This window comes from Mastomys coucha, unplaced genomic scaffold, assembly GCF_008632895.1.
Source record: "Mastomys coucha isolate ucsf_1 unplaced genomic scaffold, UCSF_Mcou_1 pScaffold15, whole genome shotgun sequence".
Lineage (NCBI taxonomy): Eukaryota > Metazoa > Chordata > Mammalia > Rodentia > Muridae > Mastomys > Mastomys coucha.
In genome coordinates this window covers 148,234,413-148,261,244 of record NW_022196897.1, presented here as the reverse complement: position 1 = coordinate 148,261,244, position 26,832 = coordinate 148,234,413, and the positions used below count along the sequence as shown (strand labels likewise).

Below are 26,832 nucleotides of genomic sequence, written 5' to 3'. Positions count from 1 at the left end.
GAAAAAATGAAGTGCAAATAGACTCATGCTAAGTTATACAGTCAGCGAGTGTTGAAGCTGTTATTTAAACATAAATTCAGGCAAATTGAGACGGGTTGGCCGGGACCCTTGCCAGAGTAGAAAGCAGCAATGGAGACCCACTGTTGTGGAAGTCTTCCTGATGGATCTACAATCCCTTCGTAGAAGAAGCCAGTTCTTCAGTGTTAGGGGAATTACTTCTAATATATCTAAGACTCTAATTTTGATTAAAATACGGAAAGGCCATTGGGGGCCTGGACACCCCCTCCCACATGTAGATTGTGTATTTGACTGATAAAGGTCTGCTGGCAGCAGATGTTGTTTCATAGACATAGATAGATAGGCTTTGGCTCTGGCAGCTACTTTTGAGTCTCTCCATTGCCTTTCTGTGTATGAGTAGGTCTTCTTATCCTTAAATGAACCAAGTCAGAATCCAAATCCAAAATAGACCCAGGAGACTTGATTCTGATACATGGGTGTTTAATTCAGGCTTCCATGCACTTACAGCTGACCAGGGTCTTTGGCTTGCTCTATAGTTCAGAATCATCTCGACATACTGGTGGATCAGGTTCTGCTCCTGCTCTCTCTTGTGCTTATAAGGAAGTTGTGTGCTAGCACAGTAGTTGAATAGTGACCCCTTTCTCTGATATATGTGCAAACTTTAACCTCTGGAGCTTGTCCCCGTGATTTCATTTGGTAAATGGTGTTGGCAAATATAAGTTAAAGATCTCAAAATGAGATTATCTTGAATTTAGAGAGGGCTTTACGTTCTTCGTAAGTCAAAGGCAGAGGTAGGTTTGAAACAGAGTGGCGGGAAGAAGACCAGAAGAAGACAGGGGCAGAGAGTAAAAAATGCGACTGCTCAGAGCACTAGCACCCACCAGAAGCTGGCAAAGACCAGGCAGGTTAAAACACTGAAAAATATTGATAGAGCCTCTGGAGGGACCACAGCCCTGCAGACACACCTTGAGTTCAAACTTTGACTTTCGAAATGGTGAGAGGATGAATTTCTGTTATCTTAAATCCAAGCTTTATGAGTCTGCTGGGACAGCCCTTGGAATGCCAGCTTCCTGCTTGGGTTGGTGAGAGGAGTCCTCTAAGTTGGGCTTCTGACTCAACATCGGGGCTCAACATTGGAAGTAGCATAGTTATAAAGCACTTGTCTTACGAATACAAAGTAGAACATGCCCATGATCCCAGCACTGGAAAACTGAGGCTAGATGCTCTCAAGTCCATAGCATGGCCTAGGCCAGGCTGAATGATATGATAAGGCAATTTGAGTTAAAAACCCAATCATAGAAACAGCAGCAGAATTGAAGGAGGAAAAGGAAGGAAACATAACTAACTGCACAACATCAGGCCTGACAAAATCCCAGCATGGTTGAGGGAGGGGCTCATGAAGTCTTGCTCCTAGATGAGGGGCTATTAGCAATACATGGCTGTTGGGGAAAGTAGAGTCCAGTTTCTACAGGGATGTGGTCCCGGAGAGGTTATTCATGCTCCAGTAGGTGGTGTATACAGATAACACTATAAAGACCCAGGATGAAGGGAAAATGGGACAATGGGGGAAGAATTGGAGGGGAGATGGTGGGGATGGATTTTGATCTAAACACCATATATTCATCTATGAAATTATCAAAGAAATATAATGGTCTCTTGGCTCTATCTCACTGCTTCTTTACCTGAAGGCAAGGAATGGAGAAGTAGCCATGTTGACTTAGGGCTACCTGGCAGGATGATGCTGGCTGTGTCCTCTTGGCTTTAGGCCTTTCCTTCCTCAATAATGCTCACTTTCTTTGTCCAGCCTTAGAGCAGATTTAGGATCCAATAGAAGAATGAGGAATTGGGAAGTAACAATGACACTATCTCTTGCCTGAGCTTTGGCCTTAGCCCCTAACTGATTGTTCTACATCACATCAGTTTCCCCAGTGATGTGACTGACCTCCCCCTGGTCCCTACATATTGCTTATTGCTACCAAACCCTTCAGATCTTTCTTTAACCAGAAGACATTGAGTCCAAAAACTGTTCTTTCCTGCTCCCCAGACTGGGAGTTGCAATCAGATTCCACCAGTAAGAGCCTTGGAAGGCAGAAGAGCCAGAATGTAGCTGAGGGTACATGTCTGTGTCAGGGGTCAGAAGATATGTATCTTTGCCTCTATCTTCTGACTTTCCTGGCAGTCACCCAAACAGACCAAGTTCGTTTTCTTGTGATGCTTGGACTCAAGTTTCCTTTGCAAGATTTTCCTGTCAGTCTCCCAGCCTTCCTATAGTTGTGGAAAGGTCAAAGTAATTCTATGAAAAACCCACTATTGGAAATATCCAGAATGGCTTCTGTTTTCCCAACAGGACTTCACAGAGACAGTAATCTTTCTCTAAAATTTCTGAAAGTGACTTGCCAAAGCTCAGGCAGGAGAAAGTCTCATCATTACTTCCCAATTCCTCATTCTTCCATTGGATCCCAAATCTGCTCTGTCACTTCTCAGTTCTCACAAGCATCTGTCAGCTCCCAATTGAAGTGCCGTTCCTCAGCTTTCTTTGTCCATGTCCTTGGCCTTCATGTCCTTATATACTAGTAAATCAAGGTTAATAAATGATTCTGGAATGGCTTGTGTGGTGTTCCTCTATAACGCAGAAGTGGGGTGGAGGTGGGTGCTCATCAGGACATTTTTTTTTTTTTTTTTTTTTGGCAACTAGCACTAGGGCTAGCAGCTTTGGGAGTACCAAGGAGCTGATGGAGGGGAAATAGACAGTAATCCAGACTGAGGGATACATCACACCCATGCCTCCATCGATCTTTGGGTAGAGTACTGTGAAAATAGCACACCTTGAGTGAGGCTGCAGTCTGCAGTCTGCCGCTATGAAACAGACCTTAGAGAAAAGGACAGTTGAAGAATGTGTGATGAAATGTCCCAGCAGCAGCAGTAACAAGACTTTCCCTCTGGAATGTCCTTTAAAGTACCTCATGAGGTTCACTTTCCCATTTAGATTAAGAAACATTCATAGGAAGAGAATATTTTATGTTCCCCCATACTCATTCTATGTACATGATGCTTGCTCATGAACATTTGATGGACACAAACGCGAGTTGCTGAATGAATGAGTAATTAGGGGGAATGAATTCATATAGAGTATGAGAGGGATTGAAGCTCTCATGAGCAGAATTCTACACAAGAAGACCAAGTTTGGTGGGTACCAATTGTCTGTGATGAAAGGACTATTTTAATCCTTGGTGAAGGTAATAAAGTGAATGTCATAACATCTCAGGGGTGGATAAGAAATTGGGCCCACCATTTTGGTCATAAACAGTAGAAACAGAGGGCACAGGGCTGAGAAACTACTCTGGGTGCTAAGAGCCCACGATAGAGATTAGCTTGAAGAGCCTTTGGGAATTCTAGTCACCTCCACATCCCTATGAAATTTCCCATGAGTACAGTAACAAATGCAAGATGCCACAGCAATAGCATCAAGTAAATAATATAACCTGTAGATGGAATCTGGAAGATTTGTCTCCTGTTCTATGATTAATTAGAGCAGTCACTTAGTCACTTGTTCTGCCAGTCAAACTGTAGATGGGGCTTCAGTTCTTCGGTGCCATTCTAGTAGAGGATAGAAGTTAGTCTAAAATGGGACAGGCATTCTCTTCTAGGAAACAACCCCTCCACAGACTCTCAAACGTTTATAGTTTTCTCCAACCCTTTCCTATTGCTTGAGGCAAAAGCTCCCAATTCCAAGGCAGAAATTAGCTGGGTAATTGTGGCAGCATGCTGCTTCTTGGAAGGTGTAGTTCTCACAAGTAGAGTGCTAGAGGTAGGCCGGTAGGAATGTTTATGAGCATGGGAGTTTTATGTATGCCATCTGTTCTTGGTGTCAGAACCAGATAGTAGGCGTAGGAGAGAATCTAACTACCACCCTTTTGCAATCTCATCATAATTAATAATAATAATGGCTAGTTCTTATGAAGAACTCAGTGTCTGCCCAGAACTGTTCTAAGTCATGGGGTCAACAAGTTGCAGTTCATGCTCTGTCTTTGCCATCTTTGATTTTTGCATACCCTTAGAGAAGTACATCTGTGAAGGTTAATCTGCATTGCCACTTTCCCTGAATTTTAAATCATCCGAGAGACACATCTCAGGACACGTCTGAAAGGTGTAGCTGAGGAGAGAAGACCTACCCTAAAATATGTGGTACCATCCCATGGGCTTGGGTACTACACTGAATAAAATAGGGAAAAGAGGGGAAGCCAACTGAATCCCAGCATTCATCTCTCTAATTTCAGGATGCTAATACAGTTATGGCCAGATATCACACGCTCATGTCAGCCACCACATTATAAACTATATCCCCTCAAATTGTAAGCAGAAATAAAAACCTTTGTGCATCAAGTCATTTTTTGTCAAGTATTTAGCCATAGCAATGAGGAGTGTACCTAATACAGCAGCTCGTCTATTTATTTATCTGTTGTTTGTTGTGGCCATCAGGTTTCACTACTACTACAGAGGAGCTGTGACAAGGACTTTATGTCCTGCAAAGCCTGAAATATTGACTCTTGAACCCTTTGTGTAAGATGCTTGTCAGCTTTTTCTGTGAGTTGTTTCATATATTAATTCAATAATCCCTATGATGTGGCCATTGTATTATCATGACTTTAAAGACTGAGAACAAAGAGAAAGATGGAAATGCTTGAGGATATGGCAGAGAGAGGAGTTTATTGACAAATTTGAGTCCAGAGTCTGCATCTTAACCATTGTGCTATGTTCACAGTTACCTATGAGGTAAGAGAATCTGTGGTGTACCAGGAACTAGGTTGTGAGATACATGTGTCTACCTGCTTTCCAGGAGAGCATCAAGAGAGAGAATCTGGCAGACAGGTTGTGAGCTTGCTCTCCTTACTTCTTACAAAGCATGAGAGTCACTGATCTTTGTTGTTTAGAAAAGGTTGAGGGAGCTGCGGAAATGGCTTGGTCTGTAAAGTGCTTCCCACATGGGCATGAAAACTTTCAGTTCCCCAAACATGTGTTCAAAAGCTGAGTGTGGAGGCACACACTTATAATTGTAGTGCTGGGGGGACAGAGATAGGCAGCTTCAGCATCCAGCTATCCTAACCTATGACCAGTTAGCGTCCTGTCAAAAAGTTGATGAATGGAACTTGTAGAAGAACAAAACAAGAGATAATCCTGTGGCCTCTACATCTATACACACACACACACACACACACACACACACACACACACACACACACACACACATCCTGTCTGTCTTCCTGTCTATCTGTCTTCCTGTCTGTCTGTCTGTCTGTCTGTCTGTCTCTGTCCCTATATTTTTTCTCCCATCTCGAAGAATGTGCTAAGATTTAAGAAATGTATTCACAGCCATATGATTTATTTTATAAAAATGATGCAGAGTCACAAATGCACAGGCTCAGATAATGCACCATTCACAGATCCTGCCTGGGGAAATAATGACTGTGTGGTACTTCAGAGCATTGAAAGATGAGCTAAAAATCAAGAACTGAAAATGGGCAAATGATAGGATAAAAAGGCTGGTGAGTCTCCCTGGGGGTCATCTACAGGGGCCCCATTCAACTTGCTCCAAAGATCCCGAGGAGAATTGTCATCTCTGCAAAGTGACTCTGATTAAGTGTCTTGGCTGTTGTTGTTCACAGCTGTATTCTCAGGGCCTACAAAACTGCCTGGCATATCTGAGGAGCATGGTCTACATTTGTCATAGAAAATACTGTATCTCCAAGGAGCAGGCAGCCCAATAAAAGGGAGAAGATGCCAGTCCCCACCCAGCCCCCAGTGGCACATGGGTATAACTTCAATGCAAACCAGACCTCCATAAACTGTTACTCCTCATTAAGCTGCTTCTTCTGGACAAGTTTTCTAACTGCAATCACAAGCCCAATTAAATGTCAGGAGTCTGGAGAAAGCACCTACCTGTGCCAGAAAGCAAGACTATAAGGATGCACCTCAAGAGTGTGTATGATTGCCTTCTTTTATTACCCCACCTAACTACGTTTTCTTGAATTCCTTAGGTATCACTTCATAATTAAAACAATTTCTCATGCTCCCTCTGAATCTGATGTTAAGTCATCTCTACAGAAGCCATGAGAACTTCCAGATACAGTTTTGGTGGCATGAGCACAGTAGCTCATTAAGGGTTGAATTTTCCTTCCCTCAGTTCCATATGTTGAAAACCGAACTCCCAGTAGGCCATGTAAGCTTGTTGAGAAATAGTGATTGTATATGTAACTCATTAAGATTAGTCTGTATTGAAATAGGGTAGCCACTGATCTAAGATGACTGACTTTTGCATATATAAAGAAAAGGAAAACATTGGGCACATGGGGGAAAACACCAGGTGCATCTGAAGGTATGGACCAGGCCATGTGTTTACAATGTAAGAACACCAAAGTGTTCTGAAAGTGTTAGAACTCTGAAATGGGCTAGGCAGTGGTGGCACTTGGTAGGCAGAGGCAGGCAGTTTTCTGAGTTCAAGGCCAGCCTGGTCTACAGAGTGAGTTCCAGGTCAGCCAGGACTACACAGAGAAACCCTGTCTCAAAAAAAAAAAAACCTAAAAGAGAGAAAGAGAGAGAGAGAGAGAGAGAGAGAGAGAGAGAGAGAGAGAGAGAGAGAGAGAGAGAAGATCCCTTGCCAGTACCCTGGAAAGGAACTAGCCCCAAGGACATGTAGATCTTAGACTGCCCACCTTCAGGATTCCGAGACAATCAGTTCTGTTTGCCTCCCCTCAGAAGCTTTTTTGTGGATTCCTGGGAAAGGTTCACTCAGTTCAGTTCAGTTCAGTGTGATAGCTGCCTCTTCAATCTCATTACTTCATCCTTTTCTATTCTGTCTTTCCATTTGGGACCAGACCCTGCCATGGAGCCTGGATGAAGCCATTGGCTTCTTCAATTATCTTTAGTAATTTGAAGCCTACAGTTCCTTGGGGCTGCCTAGAATGCAGTAGACATCAGCAAGGGCAAGAATGGATGGGAACAATAGCTGAAGTGAAGACATTGAAGAACATTATGGGATAAAGGGATTTGATTGTAAGAGCTTCAGTTGACAACAGTAGAGTAATGGTGATGGCCTCGATGACCAAGCAACTGTCTATATCTATGAGTTGTCCCTTCTCCCCTCTAGTCTTCTGATACATGGCATAGCCATAGTACCTTCTCATTGAAAAGGCCCTGGCTAGACCATAGGGTAGTGATTGAGCAGTTTTGGAAGAGCCCTTTGAAGGGTGGTTTCTGAATGAAAAAGAAAAGATTTAATAGGAAAAAAAAGGAAACATGATGGTTCCTGGATTTTAGTACCAAACAAGTGAAAGAAGGAGAAAGAGAAAGAAAGAAAGAAATAGAGAAAGAAAGAAGAGAGGAAGGGAGGAAGGAAGGAAAAAAGAAACAGAGAAAGAAAGAAGAGAGGAAGAAAGGGAGGAAGAAAAGAAAGAAAAAGAAAGAAAGGTAAGAAGAAGAGAAGGAAATGAAAAAAAGAGGGAAAGGAAAACATGATTGTTTGCAGGTGTGGTGGAGGAGAATGTTTATTATAGATAAAGTGAGGCAGGTAGGTAGAAGCATGGTCAGAGACATCTGGGAGAATCCAGAGTAGACATGTCCATACTGAGCTAGACCATGTAGGGAGGAGGGAAGGAAAAAGGAGAGGGGACAGAGATAAACCAGGTGCATCAGCCAGAAGGCCTGAAGATACAAATAGAATGTATAACCAAAATGGTTATATTTGTTTATATTATATAGAAAGAGCAGTCAAACCCCTGGACTGGAGAGTTCAGGGCAGGGGACAGGATATGCCAGTCAGGAGCTCCCTTTAATATCTAGGGACTTAGGGATACAGGGAGAACCTGGAGTCAAGGTCTGCTTTGATGCATTAAAAAAGTACCTTGGCTGTTAGTCCTAGGTTTGAAACATAACCATTTCAAAAATATCATATAGTTAAGTATAAAGAACATGGACTCTGAACTCTGAACACGTTATTTCATGATGGGAAAGTAGAGAACACTAGAGAGCAGAATCTGGCTTTAGCTACTGCATTCTTCTGGGTCACCCACAGGCTAAGGATATGGTTCTCAAAACTGAATATATGTTGATATTTCCTAGAACACCTTCTGAGGCCATGGTTTAGACACCCATTCCCCTTACAGAGTTTTGGCTTAGTCTAAGTAGGGCCTGAAAGTTTGCATTTATAATGGTTCTCATGATGCTGTTGTAGGTGCTCATGGACCATAGTTGGGGACCCACTGGCAAATAAACATCCTCTGTAGGGGTCAGTTGGGAAGGATGTTCATAGCTTCATGGTGTCTCCTAGAAGGCCTTATAAACAGTGAGAGAAGGTAAGACATGCTTACTTTGCATAGGATCACTTATCTTGTTTGACATTCATAGGAGAGCTCAGAGATGCTCACACTGACCATGAAATTGTGGTAGTTAATATTGAATCTTTATAATACATCCAGTTTTTATAAAAGAACAAGTAATGTAGATGTTATTATTGCCTTCATTCCCTCCATTTTACAGATAAAGAAACTGAGGGAAGAAATTAGGGAGCTTGAGGAAATTGCCAAAGGAGACCCAGATGGGAGATGGTAGGGTTGGGATTGGATATGAAAATCTAAATCTAGAATCCATAATTCCTATTTTCCATTATTTCAATGACTCTCTAGAAGAAAAGAAGAATCAATAAATGGCCCTAGTAATGTGGTCCAAGTTATTTGTATTTTCTTTGCTCTCATTCCTCTCTCAAAAAAGAAAATAGCTTTTCCTATCTTACATGGAAAAAATACCTTTAGATTGAAAAAAATAAGCTGTCAGGATTAATTGGATAACAGCTGTCAAACTCTTGTAGCTCCTTAGAGGATGGTGAAAGAGGAGGAATAATTATTGTGCTATTTTCTATGCAGACCCTAGTACATTTGGGGGAGTCAATGAATGTCTAATGATATTTTTGGTAATTAGCAATGATGGAAGAGATAATGTTCAGGCCAGAGAAAGCTTGCAGGGACTGAGTAGTAGAGAGAGCTTTTATAGTTGATGTCCAGTGGTCCAAGACCTCGTACCCCTGTTAAGAAGTAGGTAGGGTATGGCTTAGGGAAAAAGGGAGTCAATCCAAGCAGGTAAAACTCCAGTGGCCCAGGAGGAACCAGAAGCCAGTACTACTTGTTGATTTTCTTAAGTTCACAGGCTCTTGGCTTGGGCAATTACAGATCAGTTGCTGCAGTGGCTTACTAAGTGGGGCCAAAGATCAACTGCATTAGCCTCACTTAGAGGCTTATTGGAAATGCAAATTCTTGCACTCTACCCCAAAATGACTACAGGTAGAACCCAGCAAACTTTAACATTTCCAGGTGCTCTGGTTATATTCTACAATTCTGGAGTTGTTGTTTTAGAGGAAAATACCTCTGATCTTAGAGTTAGACACTCAACTAAGATCAAATGCTGGCACTATCTAAAAAGATAGTGGCTTTGTGGCTTTGGGAAACTTACCACATCTCTATGGTTATGAAGTTTCCAATCTATAAGCCAAGAAGGTGAATGTTAAAGGTTACCAGTAGATACTTCACAAGGCTGACTCTTACTTTCTGGCTTTGCAACAGAAAATTTTATCTGCATGAAATATTGTTTTGGGTTTTTGTTTGTTTTACCTGTCAGACAACTCCTTCATCACCTCAGTCTTTCATGTATTTATTTATTCAAGATGGTTGTTGTTATTCTTCTTTTTATGCCTCCTCATTTACATGGCTCACTCATCATAATACCTCTCATATTCTTGTGATTGCTTTTAATTTTGCTATGATTCCCAGAAGGTGAGACATTTTTCAGTACAGTGTGTTGTGTCAGACACAAAGTAGCTGAAGAACAAATATTTAAAGTTTGTGAGTGTTACTAAAATGCTTGACTCTAGTGAGTCTTATGAGGAAACTGACAGAGGATTAAATTACTCTGTAGGGGTAGGTGGAAAGTAATATAGATACTAGAAATCTTCTGCAAGTTATGCATAAGTAACATAAGATGGGAGAGTGAGCTCTGATGTTTGAGGTCTGAGGGACAGATGCTGTGTAGTTAGGAAATATACAAACCTTAGCAGAACTCCATGGGCTGAAAGGCTCATTAATAGGGGCACACATTCACCTTTAACCCTTACAATGTGGTCTGCTAACTATTGAGCCGTCACTTGTGTTAAGAAGCCCTCTTAGGGCTTAGGTTTTAGAATACATGAGCTTGATTCTTCAAACTGGAGATAGCTGTATTCCTGAAGCTTGCTGCCAGCCATACTGTTCTATGTGACAAACTCCTGGTCAGTGAGAGAGATCCTGTTTTACAAAAAGTAGATGGTACCTGAGGAATTATGCTCAAAGAACATATGCACACACACACACACACACATACACACACACACAGACACACACACACACACAGACAGAGAGAGAGAGAGCAGAGAGACAGAGAGAGAGAGGGAGACAGAGAAAGAGACAGAGAGAGAGAGAGAGAGAGAGAGAGAGAGAGAGAGAGAATACTTCCTAGGGCCATCAGTACAGACATGTTTTAAAGAGACACTCTTATCTTTTGTTTACTTATCATGGTCAAGGTTGTAGACCTCTCTTTGGGAAATAGATGGATGCTCTCCCCAGGGGAATACCAATAACACCACCAGCAACAACAAAAACCACAACAGATATTCCCCTCCATTGACCTTACCAATCACTGGATACCTAGCCAGGTTGTTTTCAGACCAGTCTATGTAGAAAATACAAAAAAAATCCACTGAGAGGTAAAGTAGGTAATGTCACTATATCTCTTTTCCATCCCTGGAATTTTAAAACTTGGGAACTGTTTTGCAATGACATAATGTAATAAAGGGAAAAGTAAGTCATCATCATTTCAACATGCTAGTCACCTCTGTTTTGTTCTCCTAAACCCTCTGCCCATCTGTCCCTCTCTCTTTTCTCCCATTTCCCCTCTTTGCTTTCCTCTCTTTTGCTTATCCATTTGCATATTTTCCCATTGCAAACATTTGAAGTAGTAATTCAGTGTTTTCTACAGAGCATGGCATAGTAGAACATTCTTAGTTTAATTGGAGCATAAATATAACTAATCAAAATATTATCATGCCAGTGGATGTGTGAAGAGTTGGGAAGATTTAAATATATATGTGTATTTTAGTTCCACATCATTTTGGTTTTGAGTGGTAGACACAAAGGACTTAGCCCAGTTAATGTCTTACATTGTCTCAGCCACCCTGTGTTCTTCACTCTTCATGCCATAACAGCTTGCCAGTTCATTATATTTTTACCCTTTCCTCCCACTCTTTGCTCCTCTTCCTACCTGTACCAGTTGTTGACAATAAGACTATATAACTCCAGGGAGTTGGTGTCCATTCCTTGGCACCAACTATAACACAAGTGGCATGAAGATAGGAACTAAAATAATAATGGCAGCTTCTTAGGTCTGAATCCCAGTGCTAGTGTTAACTCTATGGCTTTGAGAAACTTTCACTGTCCTTGTCTGTTTCCCTTTATGTAAGAAACAGTGTTGAGAGTAAGTACTTTGTAAGACTGACTTTTTTTTGTAAGAGTGATTTTAGATGAACTCATGAATAAAAGTAAATTGGGTAGTAGTATGTTTTGATATAGTTGGTAAAGAGAGAAAAGAATTTTTGCAGACATACCAATATACACACACACATGCATACACACATGCACACACACATACACATACACACACACACACACACACACACACACATACATACAAACTTGTGAAAAATGCCCTTTCCATCCTCACCTTTCTCAAAAGGAGCCCAAGACAACAGTCAGGGTAGCCAAGATTCTAAGTAAGCCATATGTCCTGGCTTATCAGTGACTAATGTTTTAGTTGTGTGTGTGTGTGTGTGTGTGTGTGTGTGTGTGTGTGTGTATGTGTGTTGGTGGTGGGATATAAGCTTATTAAGAGGCTATATATATGTGTGTGCTTTGTATTTAGCCTTTTCTTTCTTTTCTTTACTTTGTTCCCTTCTTTCTTAATATTGTCTCAGAAGGAGAATAGTAATTTTAGGTTTCTTAGCTTTCTGGTGCTTAGGAGAAAGACCCAAGTGCCTATGACCCCCCAATCCTGGTTCACTTGAGTCAAAGTGCAGAGCATAAGTTGTAGGGAGCCCTTCCTGTCATATATCAAATCGAATCACCTCAGTGTACTTCATTTTTTAAAACATTATCCATACCTACATGGATTATCAGATAACAGTTTCTTAGAAAATTGACTTAACAAATTTGCATATGAAATGCATGAATCCCAACTTTCTGGTCTGAATGGATGATTACAGAAATACTTATGACTTGTTCCCACAAACTTACTGACAAAATGTTCACAATGTGCAGTTCATTTGAAATTTCAGGATCTGTTTTTCTTGTTTAAATACATATCATGCATCAATTAAGATGTAATTAACACTCTCCCCCTATTTTCTGGTATATTCAAAAAGAAGTCACATTCTTTCCAGTTTTTGACACATGGTAATTAGATTGCTTTCACAGATAATATGGGTAATGCTGAATGATATGTTTGTTACTGTGGCTATTGGTTTACTGTTATATTTTTGATCAGCTTTATGGTGATAAGTTTTCATGACAATGTCAGGTACACTAAGTGGTCCCTTATACATGTATCTTCACGTTTGGCAGTGCACTGTGCCTTTGACTGTTTTGTTCCCTGCTACCCGCTCTCCCCATTGCTTCGGGCCAGACAGATTAATATCATCAGTGTGAACTTTTAAATTCAGTCTCATCCAAAATAGCTACAGTGGACTCATGTACCTCTGTGTGTAGGGTCCATGATGCAGAAGTAACTGCTCTCTGAGCACTTGTGACAACCACACAGGATAAGTGAGATTTGTGGAGTTCAGTGGCATGGGAAGCATTGATTTCAGGAAGGGCATGACCTGAGCAAAACCTGTGGACATAGGATGCGTGGGTGTTATCCTGATTTCTCTTATATTGCTGTAATTAAAACACGACTGCCAGAAGCAGCTTTGGAAAGGAATGGGCTTATTTGGTTCATACCTCTGGTCATAGCCCATCATTGAGGAAGTCAGAACAGGAAGTCAAGCAGGAACTTGAAGCAAAAATCATGGATGATGAACAGTGCTTGATGGCTTGCTTGCTGGGCAGTTGCCATGGAGATAAGGAGACATACAGGAGATAAGGAGCATGTTCTCTAAGACCCGGATGCCTTATCAGCTAGAGAGAGTAAGGGTAGGGCAGTGTGTCTTAATCTTTTCCTTAATAGGTTCCTTGTTTTGTTTTTTAAAAGTATATATGCATATGTGTGTATTTATGTGCATATATGTTTGAGAACCTGTGTATGTGCATACATGTGAGCATGCATGCATGCATGGGTAGGGCAGTGTGTTTTTATTTTGTTCCTGAATAGGTTCCTTGTTGTTTTCTTTTTTTAAAGGGTTTATTTGTGTGTATGTGCATGAATGCATGTATGCATGCATGTGTGCTTGTGTGTGTGTGTGTATTTGTGTGTATGTATAAGTAAACACATGTGAAAGCTACAGGTTGACCTCATACACCTTCTCCTATTATGCTGCACTTACTTTTTTGAGGCAGGGTCTCTCACTAAGTCTGGAGACTAGCTGGCCTGCAAACCTTTGGGTCCTCAGCTTTCTGCTTTCCAAGCTTAGGGATTGGACCCAGGCACGCCAGGTGTCCAAACTCCAGTCTTCATGCTTGCATAGCATGCACTTAATCCTTCACTGTTGTGGTAAATGTCTAACCCCAATAAGACTGTACAAGGAAAACATAACTCAATTAATATAAAAATATAAGGGAGGGACAGTAAACTTTTATTTCAGGTTAGTTGAGTTCTAATCAATACTATGGGCATCAACTTGTTATGATAAATGTTCAACCCCAGTAAGCCTGTGCACGGCTCTCTCTCTCTCTCTCTCTCTCTCTCTCTCTCTCTCTCTCTCTCTATATATATATATATATATATAACACACACATATATATTATATATAACATATATAATATATAACATATGTGTGTGTGTGTGTGTGTGTGTAAGCTGCATGCCTAGATTGGGCAGATACAGCACTATACTACTATACTTTCCATCTATGAAATCCCTTGTTATTTGCATGACCACGTACTTTTGTTCCATCTTCCTTCTACCACCTCCTCTTCTTCTGTCCTCCTCTGTCTCCCTTCTCTCCCTCTCTCTTCCTTTTCCTCTCCCTCCCTCTCTAAAATTTTCAACTCCACCTTCGATTCCACTGCCCAGTCACAGGCTTTAGCCCAGTTAGAAATGGGGAGAAGTTTCACATGAAGTCACCTGAGTATGTGATTCACCCATCTGAGGCAGCCCCTCTAGGGGAGGCAGAATTAGCATCAAAATACAAATAGCACCACATCCACAACCCTCTAGCACATCCCTAGCCTCTGATGCTTGGCTAATTTTTCTTTAGTCTGCTAAGATTTCTCTGCTATATGGAAAAAAAAAATCTGGTGATCTGGGGCAGTGGGAGAGCTAGAAAAGAAGCTAATCTTGAGAACCTAAGAACCCACAGTCTCTGTCTGCGCTTATTTTAATCAGCATTTTACGTAATCCTTGTGGTACAGTGTAAAAAGAGTTTTCATAGTTATTTTGAAGACGAGGAAAGTAAAGCTGAGAAAGTTTAAAGAGACCTGCTTGACATGGTCCACGGAAAAGCAGTGTAGATGAGATTTCTGTCCAACCTCCTGATCTTATAAATTCATTTAGTGTGGAGCAAGTGCTCACATAACAGTGAAGCCTGAGACTCTGAGTTGCTAACTTCATTCCCGTTTTTGCTATGGGTGACTTCTGCTGTCTCTACTCGAATCACACAGCTCTAGGCATTTTCCCCCAGATTGTTCTGAAAGAGGGAAGATACTCAATCTTGCCTCCAGAAGCTAAGTACTCCTAGGTATCTTAAAGATCATGTGTCTCTTGGGTCTACAACCAACACAGAGGCATGCACAGCCTGATCTTTGACACACAGTTCGACCACCGTGAGTCAAGGCCTTTGCTTATGTCTGTGTATCAGTAAATATTCTTGAAAATAGGGCCAGCATGATGCTGCCTCATTGGAATGCTAAGTGGTATTTAGACTAGTGCCTGGTATGTAGAATGTTCTTAGTGTCACTCCCCATGTTAGAACCATCTGTTGTTCACACTACTTGTTGTAAATTCCACATTCTGAGTCAAGTACTGTTTGTCATTTAATATTCACTGAACTCCCATACATCCATTTCAACACCCCATTTTATAGATGAGGGCACTGAGGATGGGGCACTTGCTTAAAGTCACTTCCCTAGGAAACAAGAGACCTGGAAGGGAAACCAGTTGCAAGGTAAAGATCCTGGACCCTTTCCATGCTGCTGCAGCTGCTTGGCTCTCAGCAACTCTTGGGTCTCTGTCTCTGTCCTTTTTCCCTTCATAGGTCCTGGCACAGGGAGCTGGCGGGCCACCTGTCTGCAGGGACCACTCTGTGTTCTTGTTCTCGGAGCTACAGGCCCTCAGCTGCCAGTCGCCCGAGCACACTCATGTAATCTTAATGAACAATGTGCAGAGCCATTAAAAACTCAATTAGGACTTTCTTTTTACTGCCGACGTGAGGAAATGCAATCCTGAGGTGCTCATGTGTAAACACAATAGCCGCCATCTGCTACTGAGAAGCGTGCTGCCTCCAAAAAGGGTGTCTGTGTGGCAGACACATCAGTAACAGGGCGCTTATCGAGGCGTTATTATGCACGGAGGGGGAAATGCAGAATTTATGGCCAGCCAGAGAGTACTTCCTGGTTGAATTCCACGATTTTCAGTGTTATGTGTAATAACTATGAAGAAACTAATGCTGTTTTATGTTCCTTATCACATTGGTGCATTTTTTTTTTTTAAGGGCAAAGGAAAAGACTGTATTTACAGTCTTCTTCTTTCTTGTTTTTTTTTTTTTTTCTTGACTGATCTAGGCATAATGACTGGCTCATTTTTGATCTCTAGGAAACCGACAGCCCTGGGATGATATTAATTATGCCAACCTGTTGATCAAAGAGGGCCCCACTGAGCCGCTACAGAACAGGGCTCTCATGCTTGAATAATCTTAGAAATGGCAGGCCTGGGATCCAATGACTCCAGGGATATAGCTTCTTACTTTTATGGAGGGTGTGGCCAGACTTCTCATGGAGGGGCTACTGGTAAATCATTTCATATCCTCTTAAGACACCACACCTGATTTTCTGGTTGTTGTGAATTTCTGTCCTTGGGCTTTTGTACACTCCCTTCTAATTCAAACCACCCAGGGTGGCATCTCTTATGGGCATCTCAGTATACAACATCTTGCTTTATACTTTCAATTCCTCGAATAAAGGGACTGAGAGAGATAGTAGGGGTTTTATCGAGGAGCTTGAATAATAATGACACTGCTGTGGAAATATAAATCTCAAAATTCCATTGAACTTAATTATAGTTTCTTCCTTCTAGAGAATTCCTTTGTGTCCAAAATGAGAGGTAGAGTGTCTGCAATATAGCCATGGCCATCCTGGCTCTTTCACTGTGGCCCTGCTCTCTCCTGGATTCTTGAAATCCTGAACATCCAGTGCAGCTGGGAGAAGAGAAGGGGTCAGTCATTCCCATCCCCATGTATGTGCATTATCACGAGGTTCTTGCTAGAAATTTATGTACAGATGTCACAGGGAGTGTGTGTGTGGGGGGGGGAGGGGCTGAGATCTTCGTGTCTTCTGGCTCTTAGGTGATGCCGAGGCTGTGAATGAACGACCATTAACTAGGAAGGGAAGGTGATGAAGGATGTAGGCATGAGAAAAGGCCGGTTGTTGAGGATCACACATGGAGCCGGGGTACAACATACTCTGACAGCGTTGAAACTGAGTCTTATACCCACTCTGAACAATGTAGGGAGACTGGCCATTTCCTCTGTCTCTGTATCCAGAGTTGTATATGAGGCTTCATTAACCAGGATAAATGCCACATCCTCGGCAGGACTGCTCAGCTACTAGAGTTAGGATGAACAGAAATGATGGTGTGAGCCAGTGGAAGGAGCGTTTCCTAACTTTCTCTGCTGTGGGTTATAAGAAGCTACAGATCCGTGCCTAATGGTGTGGATTGGCAAGTGCTCAAGGAACAGAGTATATATGGAAGCCATCATGCAACCTGGGACAGAGCCCAGCGCATTTCACTTCTCGGGCTGTCTCTCTTCCTCAAGATAAATGGCTGCCCTCAGTGGCAAAAACAACCCACTACTCTGTGAAACTTGTGAGCCGTAAGCCTTCTGACAGGGAGACCAATCAGAAACCTGCATGTAGACTAGCAGTGGCAGGCATGGGTGTTGGTTCAGTCTTATCGCTGAGCCTCAATTCCCACTGTTTCTTCCATGCTACCTCACTGGCAGCTTATAATAATTAGGTAACTTCTGTAATAGGGAGACATCTTTCTATCACTTACTCCCAGGTCATGAAGGAGGGTTCTTCACACTGCTGACAACTCTTTTTTTTTAACCCCCACGGGCGCACAGGGGGGGCTCTAGATACACCCCGCCCTCTGACTGCAGGGAGCAGCGACGAAGGTGGGAGGAGTCATTAGAGTCTGAGGGAGCAGGGCAAGGAGGGACCGGGAAGCCCTCCAGAACGACAGACTTCCCTGGCCCCACCGCCCCCGACCCTGGGGGCGGAAGGGCAATCCCCCGGGGGTCTTTAAGCCTCCGCTCAGCTTGGTCCACTTCCATTAGATAGTGATCTAAGAGTTTTCTGATTAGTTGGTCACTGATAATCTGACCTTGGTCTCTTCTGTCCTAGTCATTTGGCTTACTTTTTGAGTCTTTTTAATATGAACTCATCCAAATGCCCCAGTGATCATCCCAGAAGAATAATTCTGTCTCTAGGAATCTGGGTTGGGTTAAGGATGGATAACAGGGCTTTTTATGTTTGGATGTAGGGCATGCTGGAAGCCCAAGTTGGCATCAAGACTAGTATTTTCTATAATCTATCTTTGAGGGCAATTGTATAAAGGTTTTAAATATAATCTCCCTTCTGTGTCCACTTGTAAATTAGTTCAGAACCCAGGAGACAAGGAATAAATAGACTGTACCGTCTAAAACCCCCACAAGATGTGGCTAGCCCAGCCCTTGTTAACTTCCAGATTGTAGTCCTTTTGCTATCACGGTGAGCAAGGTGACTTATGGCGACTGAGGTGGCTCATTTTGCTGGGGATAAGGGGTTTTAGATTTCATTCAGAATGAAAGCTTTAGTGATCCCAATAAGATTTCAAAGCAATGCTGGTTTTCTAGATGGAAAACATTTATCGCAGCATTATTTGAGTTTATCTACTGTGCTTTATGATACATTTTATTTCGTAGAATCATACAACTTTTAAGTTGCTGAGTTTAGCCTTCCTCCTTGATTGTGAAACTCTCTTCGATAGCCTAGCTGGTGCAGGCTTTGAGAAGCTGCCTGCAGTGATGACGACTCTCTTTGTCTCTGGGTAGTTGATTTCATTTTGCACGAATGTCCGTTGCTATAAACACTGTTGCACAAAGAGCTGAGATGTGTCTCTTCACAGTGATGGATCTGAATCTTCTTCTTGGCAAGCTTTATCAATTAGCTAATGTCACAGTGCTCTTGTATGAACACTCAGGAGTAAACCCATGGCAAACAACAGTAAACATTGATTCTTACATGCATGGATCTGTGCATTGACTACAGGTTGACGGATACAGGCTAGATATGTTGACCACATGGCTATGCATCTTGCTTTCAAGTGTTGTAGCTTGGCTCTCTTTACCCATAGCTTATCTGTGTATGTTAATTCTTGATCCCAAGCCAATTGGGACACCAGATTCTGTGTCTCAAAAAAAAAAAAATACCGCAAGAAGATAAGCCTAGCTATAATGGGAACTTTAAACATCTATTTGACTTCTAACAAGTCATATAATGGAACCCAGATCAAGAGATAGCCTCTGGTTCTACAGAGGGAACTATAAAGCCAGTGCAAAGGGTTTGGATCTAGAAAGGGGTAAAGAATAAGAGAGAATTTCTTTCTATGTGTCACAACGGTGGAAAGAGGCTCACTCCTGTGTGGGACACAGGCTTTTGTATGCTTAGAAGCAGTTACACACTTTCTGCAAATGGATACATAATGTTAAATGAGTCTCTGAGAGCTTAGTGAACACCATTCACTTTGCACTCCTCATCAAGCATCTGATAGTAAGTTCTCATACTTTTGGGGGATTTATTTCTTCCTCCGATATGCTCTATTCATGTACTGTCTCCTTTAATATGGAATCTCCCCTGATGAGTGCAGAACTTGAGATGGAGCTGTCCATATACAGGACCTTCCTATCTTGTAGGGGTTCAGCCTAGGCTGGAACAAGCCTAGGCTTTTATGAGGCAATTTCCCATCTCATTTCACCTGGAGAGACTGCAGGTGACTCTCTTGCTGGGTTTTTAACCCTCAGAGTCCAGCATGTAGTTAACAGCAACCTACTGTGTTGAATGCTCCTTGTATAGTACTAGAAATGCTTCTTGTGTAGTAACCACCTGTCTTGTTCTTCAGTACCACCATGAGTAGATATTTTTGCCCCTGGAATGGAAGTCCTCAGACTCTAACAGGGGATATGGCTTCTTCAGGGTCAACCTGACCCTGTCACCTAAAGGGACATTATTTCCAACATCCCTTCTTGGTACCATGTATAGGTATGACAAGGTTTTACAAGGACATTTTCTCTCTTTGTCTCTGTTACCCACCATGGGTCTCTAGGGTCCTTCATGATGGTGAACAGCTCTGGAAGGGCTTCAGGCCAGAAAGCCCATCTTCTTCTGCCAACATTGAAGGAGAATGACACCCACTGCATTGACTTCCATTACTACTTCTCCAGCCGAGATCGCTCCAGCCCGGGAGCTTTGAATGTCTACGTGAAGGTGAATGGTGGTCCCCAAGGGAACCCTGTCTGGAACGTGTCTGGGGTCGTCACTGAGGGCTGGGTGAAGGCAGAGCTTGCCATCAGCACCTTCTGGCCTCATTTCTACCAGGTATGCCCTTACTTTCTCTCTCACTTTAGCAGATAATAATTACATTCCTTTATATCCCTGCCTTTCCCAGTGTGGATAGTCAAAAAAGGACCTCATTTGTTTACTCTTTCAACTCATACTGAAGAGGCTTTTACAGGGATGCAGAAGTGACCTAGGATAGCCCCTGCCTCCCTGGAGGTCATCTGTAGGAGACCAGTGTATAAATAAACAGTGCCAACATAGCAGCTTATGTGTGGCTCCCTAAGACTGAGGAATGCATGCACCGGAGCCTCTTATAAAGTAACAGCTGGACTCCCACACATGAAAAGATTGAGGTTCAAAGAGAGAAGATGACTAGTCAGGTTGAGTCTATTTGACTGGAAGGGCAATAAGATAGCTTCTAAGAAGAGAGGACAACCATCCCCGCTTTGGAAGGCTGAATTGAAATATACTGGAAAGGTTGTAGAAGGCACTGGAGATATTCCAGAAAGTGGATGATGCAGGAGAAGGAAGCAAGAGTGTGTGATAGATTTTGAGAAATTTGGAAACTAAGCTCTCATCTTCTTTTTGTTTGTTTTGTTTCAAGCTTTTGTTACTACTATTTTTGTTGTTGTTGTTTGTTTGTTTCTTGTTTGTTTGTTTCTTGAGGCAAGGTCAGCATGCTCTAGCCTAGAGTATCCTGAAACCCACAATGCATTCCAGGTTGGCCTCAAAGTTATATCAATCCTTCAGCCTCAGCCTCCCAAGTGCTAGAACTTCAGATGTCTGTAATCATACCCAGCAGAAACCAAGTCCTTTAAGGATTCCTTGCTGAAGAGATACACAGGAAACTGACTTTTCAGAGCATGCAAGTCATGGGGGTTTGAAGGCCAGGCTAACAAGCAGGTCCTATAGCCACTGTGGTTCACAACTACCAGTAAGAAAGAAGGGACCATGTTCTCCTAATTCATTGTGGATCAATACTTCTATAAGCTAAAATAAACCATGTCATTGCAGTGCCAAACTGTTGTGTTTGCTTTGAATCCTATACTCACTTGTCATACTTATCCCAGTGTGGATGAAGAAAAAGGTTGCAGATCCACACCAATCTACAGAATGTTTGTGGGGGGTACAAATCCAGACAGGTTTAAGTCAAAATTATTGGGAAATTTTCTTTAAAACACATCATTAGTTAAAATTCCCACATCATCAAATCAACTTGTGTTTAAGTGTACCATCCAGTGTCTTTCTTAAAGTAAAGCCACTGCATTCTGCTTTCACCACCATTTTATATTTTCATCATCCAGTGAGCTCCCTTGTACCTTAATCTCCATCTGCATTTACACTGATGAAGGTTTTCAAGTAAGAAAGTACCACAAATATGCATTTTGAAAAGATTTTTCTAGCATCTGAAGCAGAAGATAATCCCAGGGTGACAGATGAGTGGCCAGGGCTTCTTAGATGGCCCTGAGTTCCACACCCAGTGGATACTTCTTTCAGTCCATCACAGTTAGGAATGCTTTTCTCCATTGAGCTTGCTTGTTTACATCAACGAGGCAGCTTCATCCCTATTTCTTCTTTGCTTCGGAAACTAAAAATCAGAATTTAATACTCAATTACCTTCAGTACTTAGCCTACATTTTTGCCACATCTATTTCCCATTTTATCTCCAATGAGTTGTGATTTGTTTTTAGAATGATTGCATTGTCCTCTGTTAGGCACTTCCTGTAATTCCTCTGGAATTAGAGGAGAGAATGATGATGATCCCAATGGTGATGCTGAGGGGATGCTGCTGCTGGTGGTGATGATGATAGTGATGATGATGGTGATGATGGTAGTGATGATGGTGATACCTACCATGTGTTGAGTGCTTACATTACAGGCACAGTATAAAATATCCTGCCAGAAATGCAGAGGTGAGTCAGACAGAATCTAGCCTTGAGTAATGAGTGTGGACTGTACTCATTTTATATCAGGTGGATCTCTACTCCTTCTGTGGGATCAGCAGTGTCTTACCAAAGAAACTGGCTACAAAGGGACTCTAATAGTTTTAACATGTGTGTCATTAACACAGGGACATGCATTATTGTAGATGCTTAGAAAAAGGTGCCTTTGACCTCATTCTGATTTTTTAATCTTTTCTCCCTTTGTAAAGATGTTTTTAAAGTAGTTCCAGGCCTGCAAACCATGATCTGGCATTCACAGTGTCAGATCTATTTCAGAGTTCATGGTATTTGCAATTTACAAGGTTATAACATTTACATGCATTGTGTGCTTTGTAAGTAACCCATCACAGGCTCTTGGCAGCACTGCAGAGCTAAGTGTACAGATAGGCTGACCACAAAATGTATGCCTATTCATAAGACATGGCATCAATTAAGGCTGTCTCTGGTATCCAAGCAGCTCAGCCTTCATCACCAGTCCACCTTATAAAGTACTCATATGATGTAGCTTGCTCCAGTGCATGCCAGGTGTCCAGGTTGCCTTTGAGGGTATATCCTTCTGTTTTGTACCTACATGATTTTATGGCTGAGGCGAGATGTTCTTTTTGCTACTTCTTGGGAAGAACTCACACTAGTTGTTATTTGAGATGCTCTTTAGTGTAGGTGAAGTGTTCCAGGCTTTGGGAAAGTTTTATGGTATTATCCCATCTAGGAAAGCCAAGTAGGCTTTCCAACTAGCCAGCCAAGTAAGACTAGGGAGCTAGAATGAAATCTGTGTGTAGGTATTTAATCTACTGTCTGCGGTGAAAATTTGACCTTAATCTGCTTTTAGCATATTCCCATCTTAACATAGAGGTAGTATTCTGGAGAGTGAGGGATAGCCCTGCTTTACTCCTCTCCTCCTAGTGAACTGTTGAGCATCATGGGGACCATTCGGATTGCTAAATTACACAGTGTCTGTGTCCTTAGAGGTTTACAGCCTGTAGGTTGGTAGAAGTGGTTTGGGCTTATCTCTATTGTGCACCAGACAGAAAATGTTTTACTTTGGTAAGGTCTCTGTTTCCATTACCTAACTCTGCAATTGTGCCATGAGAGCACACCCCACAATATAAAAATGAGCAGATGTAACTGTTCCAATAGAGGTTTATGTGTAGCAATAACTGGTGGCCCAAGTTGATTTCCGTGCTTTAGTTTGGTGAGCTCTGACATGAATGAGGCTGAGAGATATATCACAGAGTCCAACAGCATATAGCAAGGTATTGACACAACTTCAGTTACCCAGAGTACCCCTAGTTTACATCTGCCATCTCCATAAACTCACAAGTACTCTCAATGAGAACTCAGGCTCCAACCGGACCTTTTCCAGAACCTGTTATGAGTAAACACAAGATAGGGTTATGGTTTGAAGTATACAAAACAAGTAATTGACAAAGAAAATGGACTCTTCCACCATTTGCTCTGCTCTTTGATGGAGACTGAGGAAGAAAGGACATTTGATGAACTCCCATTTCCGTGGCCCCGTGATAAGCCTTTTTCTGTATTACATGTATCTGTACTAGAGCTCTCTGTATGGGGGGCAGCAGATCCCATCTTCTAGCGTAGGGGACATCATTGGTAAATCAACATTCCCATCATTCCCATCATCCTGCCCAGGTTCTCCAGCTTTGAGTTCGATGTCCTGTGTTTTGAGGAAGCACGTTTCCTATTCTTGCAATCTGCTGCTCTCTATCTGTGTGACATCCTGTGTCTTGCCATCTATCGTTTAAGATCCCAGTGGTGTCGGATATAAGATAGGAAAAGGAACAGGATGACATGCTCATCCTCTCTATGCTAAGCTAGATCCCATATGAGGAGGCTTGTCAGGCTTGAATTGATTGGAAGGAAGAAGGAACGTACATAGAAGGAAATGGAAGAAGGGAGGAAGCCATCTTTAAAGAAAGTGCATGGTTTGGCCTATCCTCTCTAGCCTCTGTGCCTTTTCTGAGGTAATTAGCCTCACCAAGAGACTTCCAAACAATTTCCTGCATCCTCCCATTTCGTCTGCTCTGAGCTTTGTGATGACAAACCACTCGTCTGGTGACAGCAGCAACTGTGGAAAAAGCACATGTCACTTCTATGCACACTTAACCATTCCCAGACATTCACGTGGCCCAGAGCACAGTCATATGCCCAAATTCCTGCATCTGCCCAAATTCAAACACACACACACACACACACACACACACACACACACTCATAGGTGACATAATGAGAAACACAGAGACAGGAGCGAAACAGGTTTTTTAAATTCTCCATACTTTCAAGCTCCAGTCCTGCGCATAGAGCCTGTGGACTGAGTCAAATTCAGTTTCCAGAATTGCTGGGTTTTGAACCTCATGGGTTTGTGTATTCATTTATTAAAGTCATATTTCACAGTCCTAAAATTGACTTTAGCTCTGTAATAAACAAAAAATGTCATCTTTCATATTACTGGGCTTTTGACTGCTGGGCCTTCAGCAGGGCCCCAGGTGAGAAAAATCCTTTTGCAGCCCTCCCCACTCACCCCACCCTGCCTGCTTCCCAGGGGAAAAGCTGATTTACTGTCTGGGAAGCCTGATGCTTCTGATCTATGCCTCTTTCCAGGTGATATCAATTCTATTTCATATTTTAGTGGTTCTCAACTTTGCTGCCCTAATATTGAGGGGGAAAAGAAAACTGTTACTAATTTTTCAGCCACCTGCTTCTCTTCTCTCCATTTCCTGCCTATGTGAAATGGCCTTTTGTTCAGGACAGAGAAGCATCCCATAGACCCTTGAAATGAAGGACTCACCTTCCCCAGAGCTCAGTCCTTTTCTCAGGATCTACCTGGAAGTTGGTACTCTACATGTAGTATTGACAGTAACAATTTAGGGGTTTTTGTCACAGCCGTATGCTCTCTCCCACCCTTTGAATCCCACCCTTCTCCTGTCCCACATGAGATGTCCATCTCTACTATGAAGCAAATGCTCTTCTTTCTACATAGGCCTCTCTGAGCTGGCATGGGAAAGAATGCCCCTTGATTGGACTCTAAGCAAGCTTCCCTATAATATCTGTGGAGCACTCTTCCTAAGAGAGACTCTGATAAGCCAACATTTTTCTCTTATCTTTTAAAACATGTATGTAGCTCTTTGAAAATTTTGTGTTTACTGCAGAAGGATTGCCGAAGATCAGAGAGACACCCCATGTCTCTTAAACCATGACCTGACATGTTCATCTCCTTTCCCCAAACATGTACAGCATGATTTATTTATTTTTTAGTTTAATGTAATTCTCTCTCAGTCTTTCCTGGGAGTTACTTCTAGGTTTTGACTACATGGGGGCAAGTTTGAACCAGTCTGCATAAGTCCCACCCTCCTGACACTTATACCAAGAAGTCTCCAGCAGGGCTTTGGATCCAAATTAGCTATAGTTAGTGGACAGTAGGCTCTGTGCAGCAGCTGAGCAGTGTCTTTCAGAGGTGCTTGAGATACCTGGATCAGCAATTCCACTATGATCTTTGCATCTGGGCATGTGGGCCACTTCTCCACCCCACTCCACCCCCTCCCATCCTGCTCCCTGGAGACATCCAGCTCTAGAATATTCTCATGCCTTCCTCTGTCTCTTCTCGCATTTTCATGACCAAAGATAGCCATTATCTCTGTGTTGACAGCTCCTGCATAGGCCTTTCTTTCTTAGAGGACACTGGCATCCACCTTTGTGGTGCCTGTACTTAAGACCTAGCCGTTATCAGCATCTTCCATACCAAGGCAGAGTGATGAGGCCATTGCCACCCAGGGTGACAGGAGCCCAAGAGCCTTCTGAGTCAACTCTGAACATCCCCCATGCCATTCAAGAAATTCACACTTAAAGATGAATATCATTCCTATTTATCTTTTATTCCTATTGAAATCATTTGCCAAACTTTTTGTGGAGATGATTTGTTTCTTTTCTTGGCTATTAATAATTCTTTGGAAACCATTCACCCCCAAATAATAAGGATATGCTTTGGGATATATATCACATGTGTTACTTGGCTTTCAATATTTTTCATGTGCTTGTTACCGCAAGAAACATATTATGACATAGTTATTAAGATACATTGTATAGCTTTTTAAAACTTAGGAAATTTGATTAGAAAACTGTATAAGACAATCTTGTTCTACACAATCTTGTTCATTAGGAGACTTACTGGTGTTACTCGGTAACCTAGCTTATGATCTTTTTATACTTCAATGAACGTTTGAACAGAAAATTAACACAGTTAGAAAAAATATATACTTGTTATATTGCCTTTTCCATTTGATTGATCAGAGATAAAGACAGGATAAGATCTTTAGATAATATCTTCTTTTCCCCACCACCATTTTTCTTTCAAGTCTCTTGACTGAATTTTTGAGACCAAGTTAGTCTCCTTGATGGTTTGTATTTTTCATTTTGGTTAAAATTCTACTTTGAAACATTCACATTATTTTTTGAAACAACTGTTTTCTGTTCACTTACATTTTTCTTATTGTGTCTTTGTTCCACTTGTTATTTGTAAGGTTACTAAGTCATTCTGCCTTAGGTGTTTATCTTACAGTATACAATTAGACTTTGATTATTTAGACAGTCTGGGTGTTTTCCTCTATTTTAATGCATTTATATTTATTGTCAAAACAAACTTCTTTTGTATTTGTCATTTTTTTTGTTCCACAGTGTGAATACTTTTTTGCTATTTCTTTTGAAATATATTTGCTGTACATACTCTATTTTCTTTTAATTTTTCCTATGGACTTTGTTTTTCCATTAAATTATTTAAACACACACACACACACACACACACACATACACACACACAC

At 41.8% G+C, this 26,832-nt stretch overlaps 1 protein-coding gene across 23 annotated transcripts in view; it reads left to right on the top strand.

Moving 5' to 3' along the window:
- Ptprt (protein tyrosine phosphatase receptor type T) overlaps positions 1 to 26,832 on the top strand; it is a 1,176,099-nt gene that overhangs the window by 377,332 nt on the left and 771,935 nt on the right. For all 23 annotated transcript variants that reach the window (XR_004119009.1, XR_004119008.1, XM_031372635.1 and 20 more), the window contains exon 3: positions 19,825 to 20,096. Coding sequence is in view for 21 of the 23 variants with exons in the window: in XM_031372635.1 (XP_031228495.1) it covers positions 19,825 to 20,096 (272 nt within the window). In the remaining 2 variants the exon portion in view is untranslated. The remainder of the gene's footprint in view (positions 1 to 19,824; positions 20,097 to 26,832) is intronic.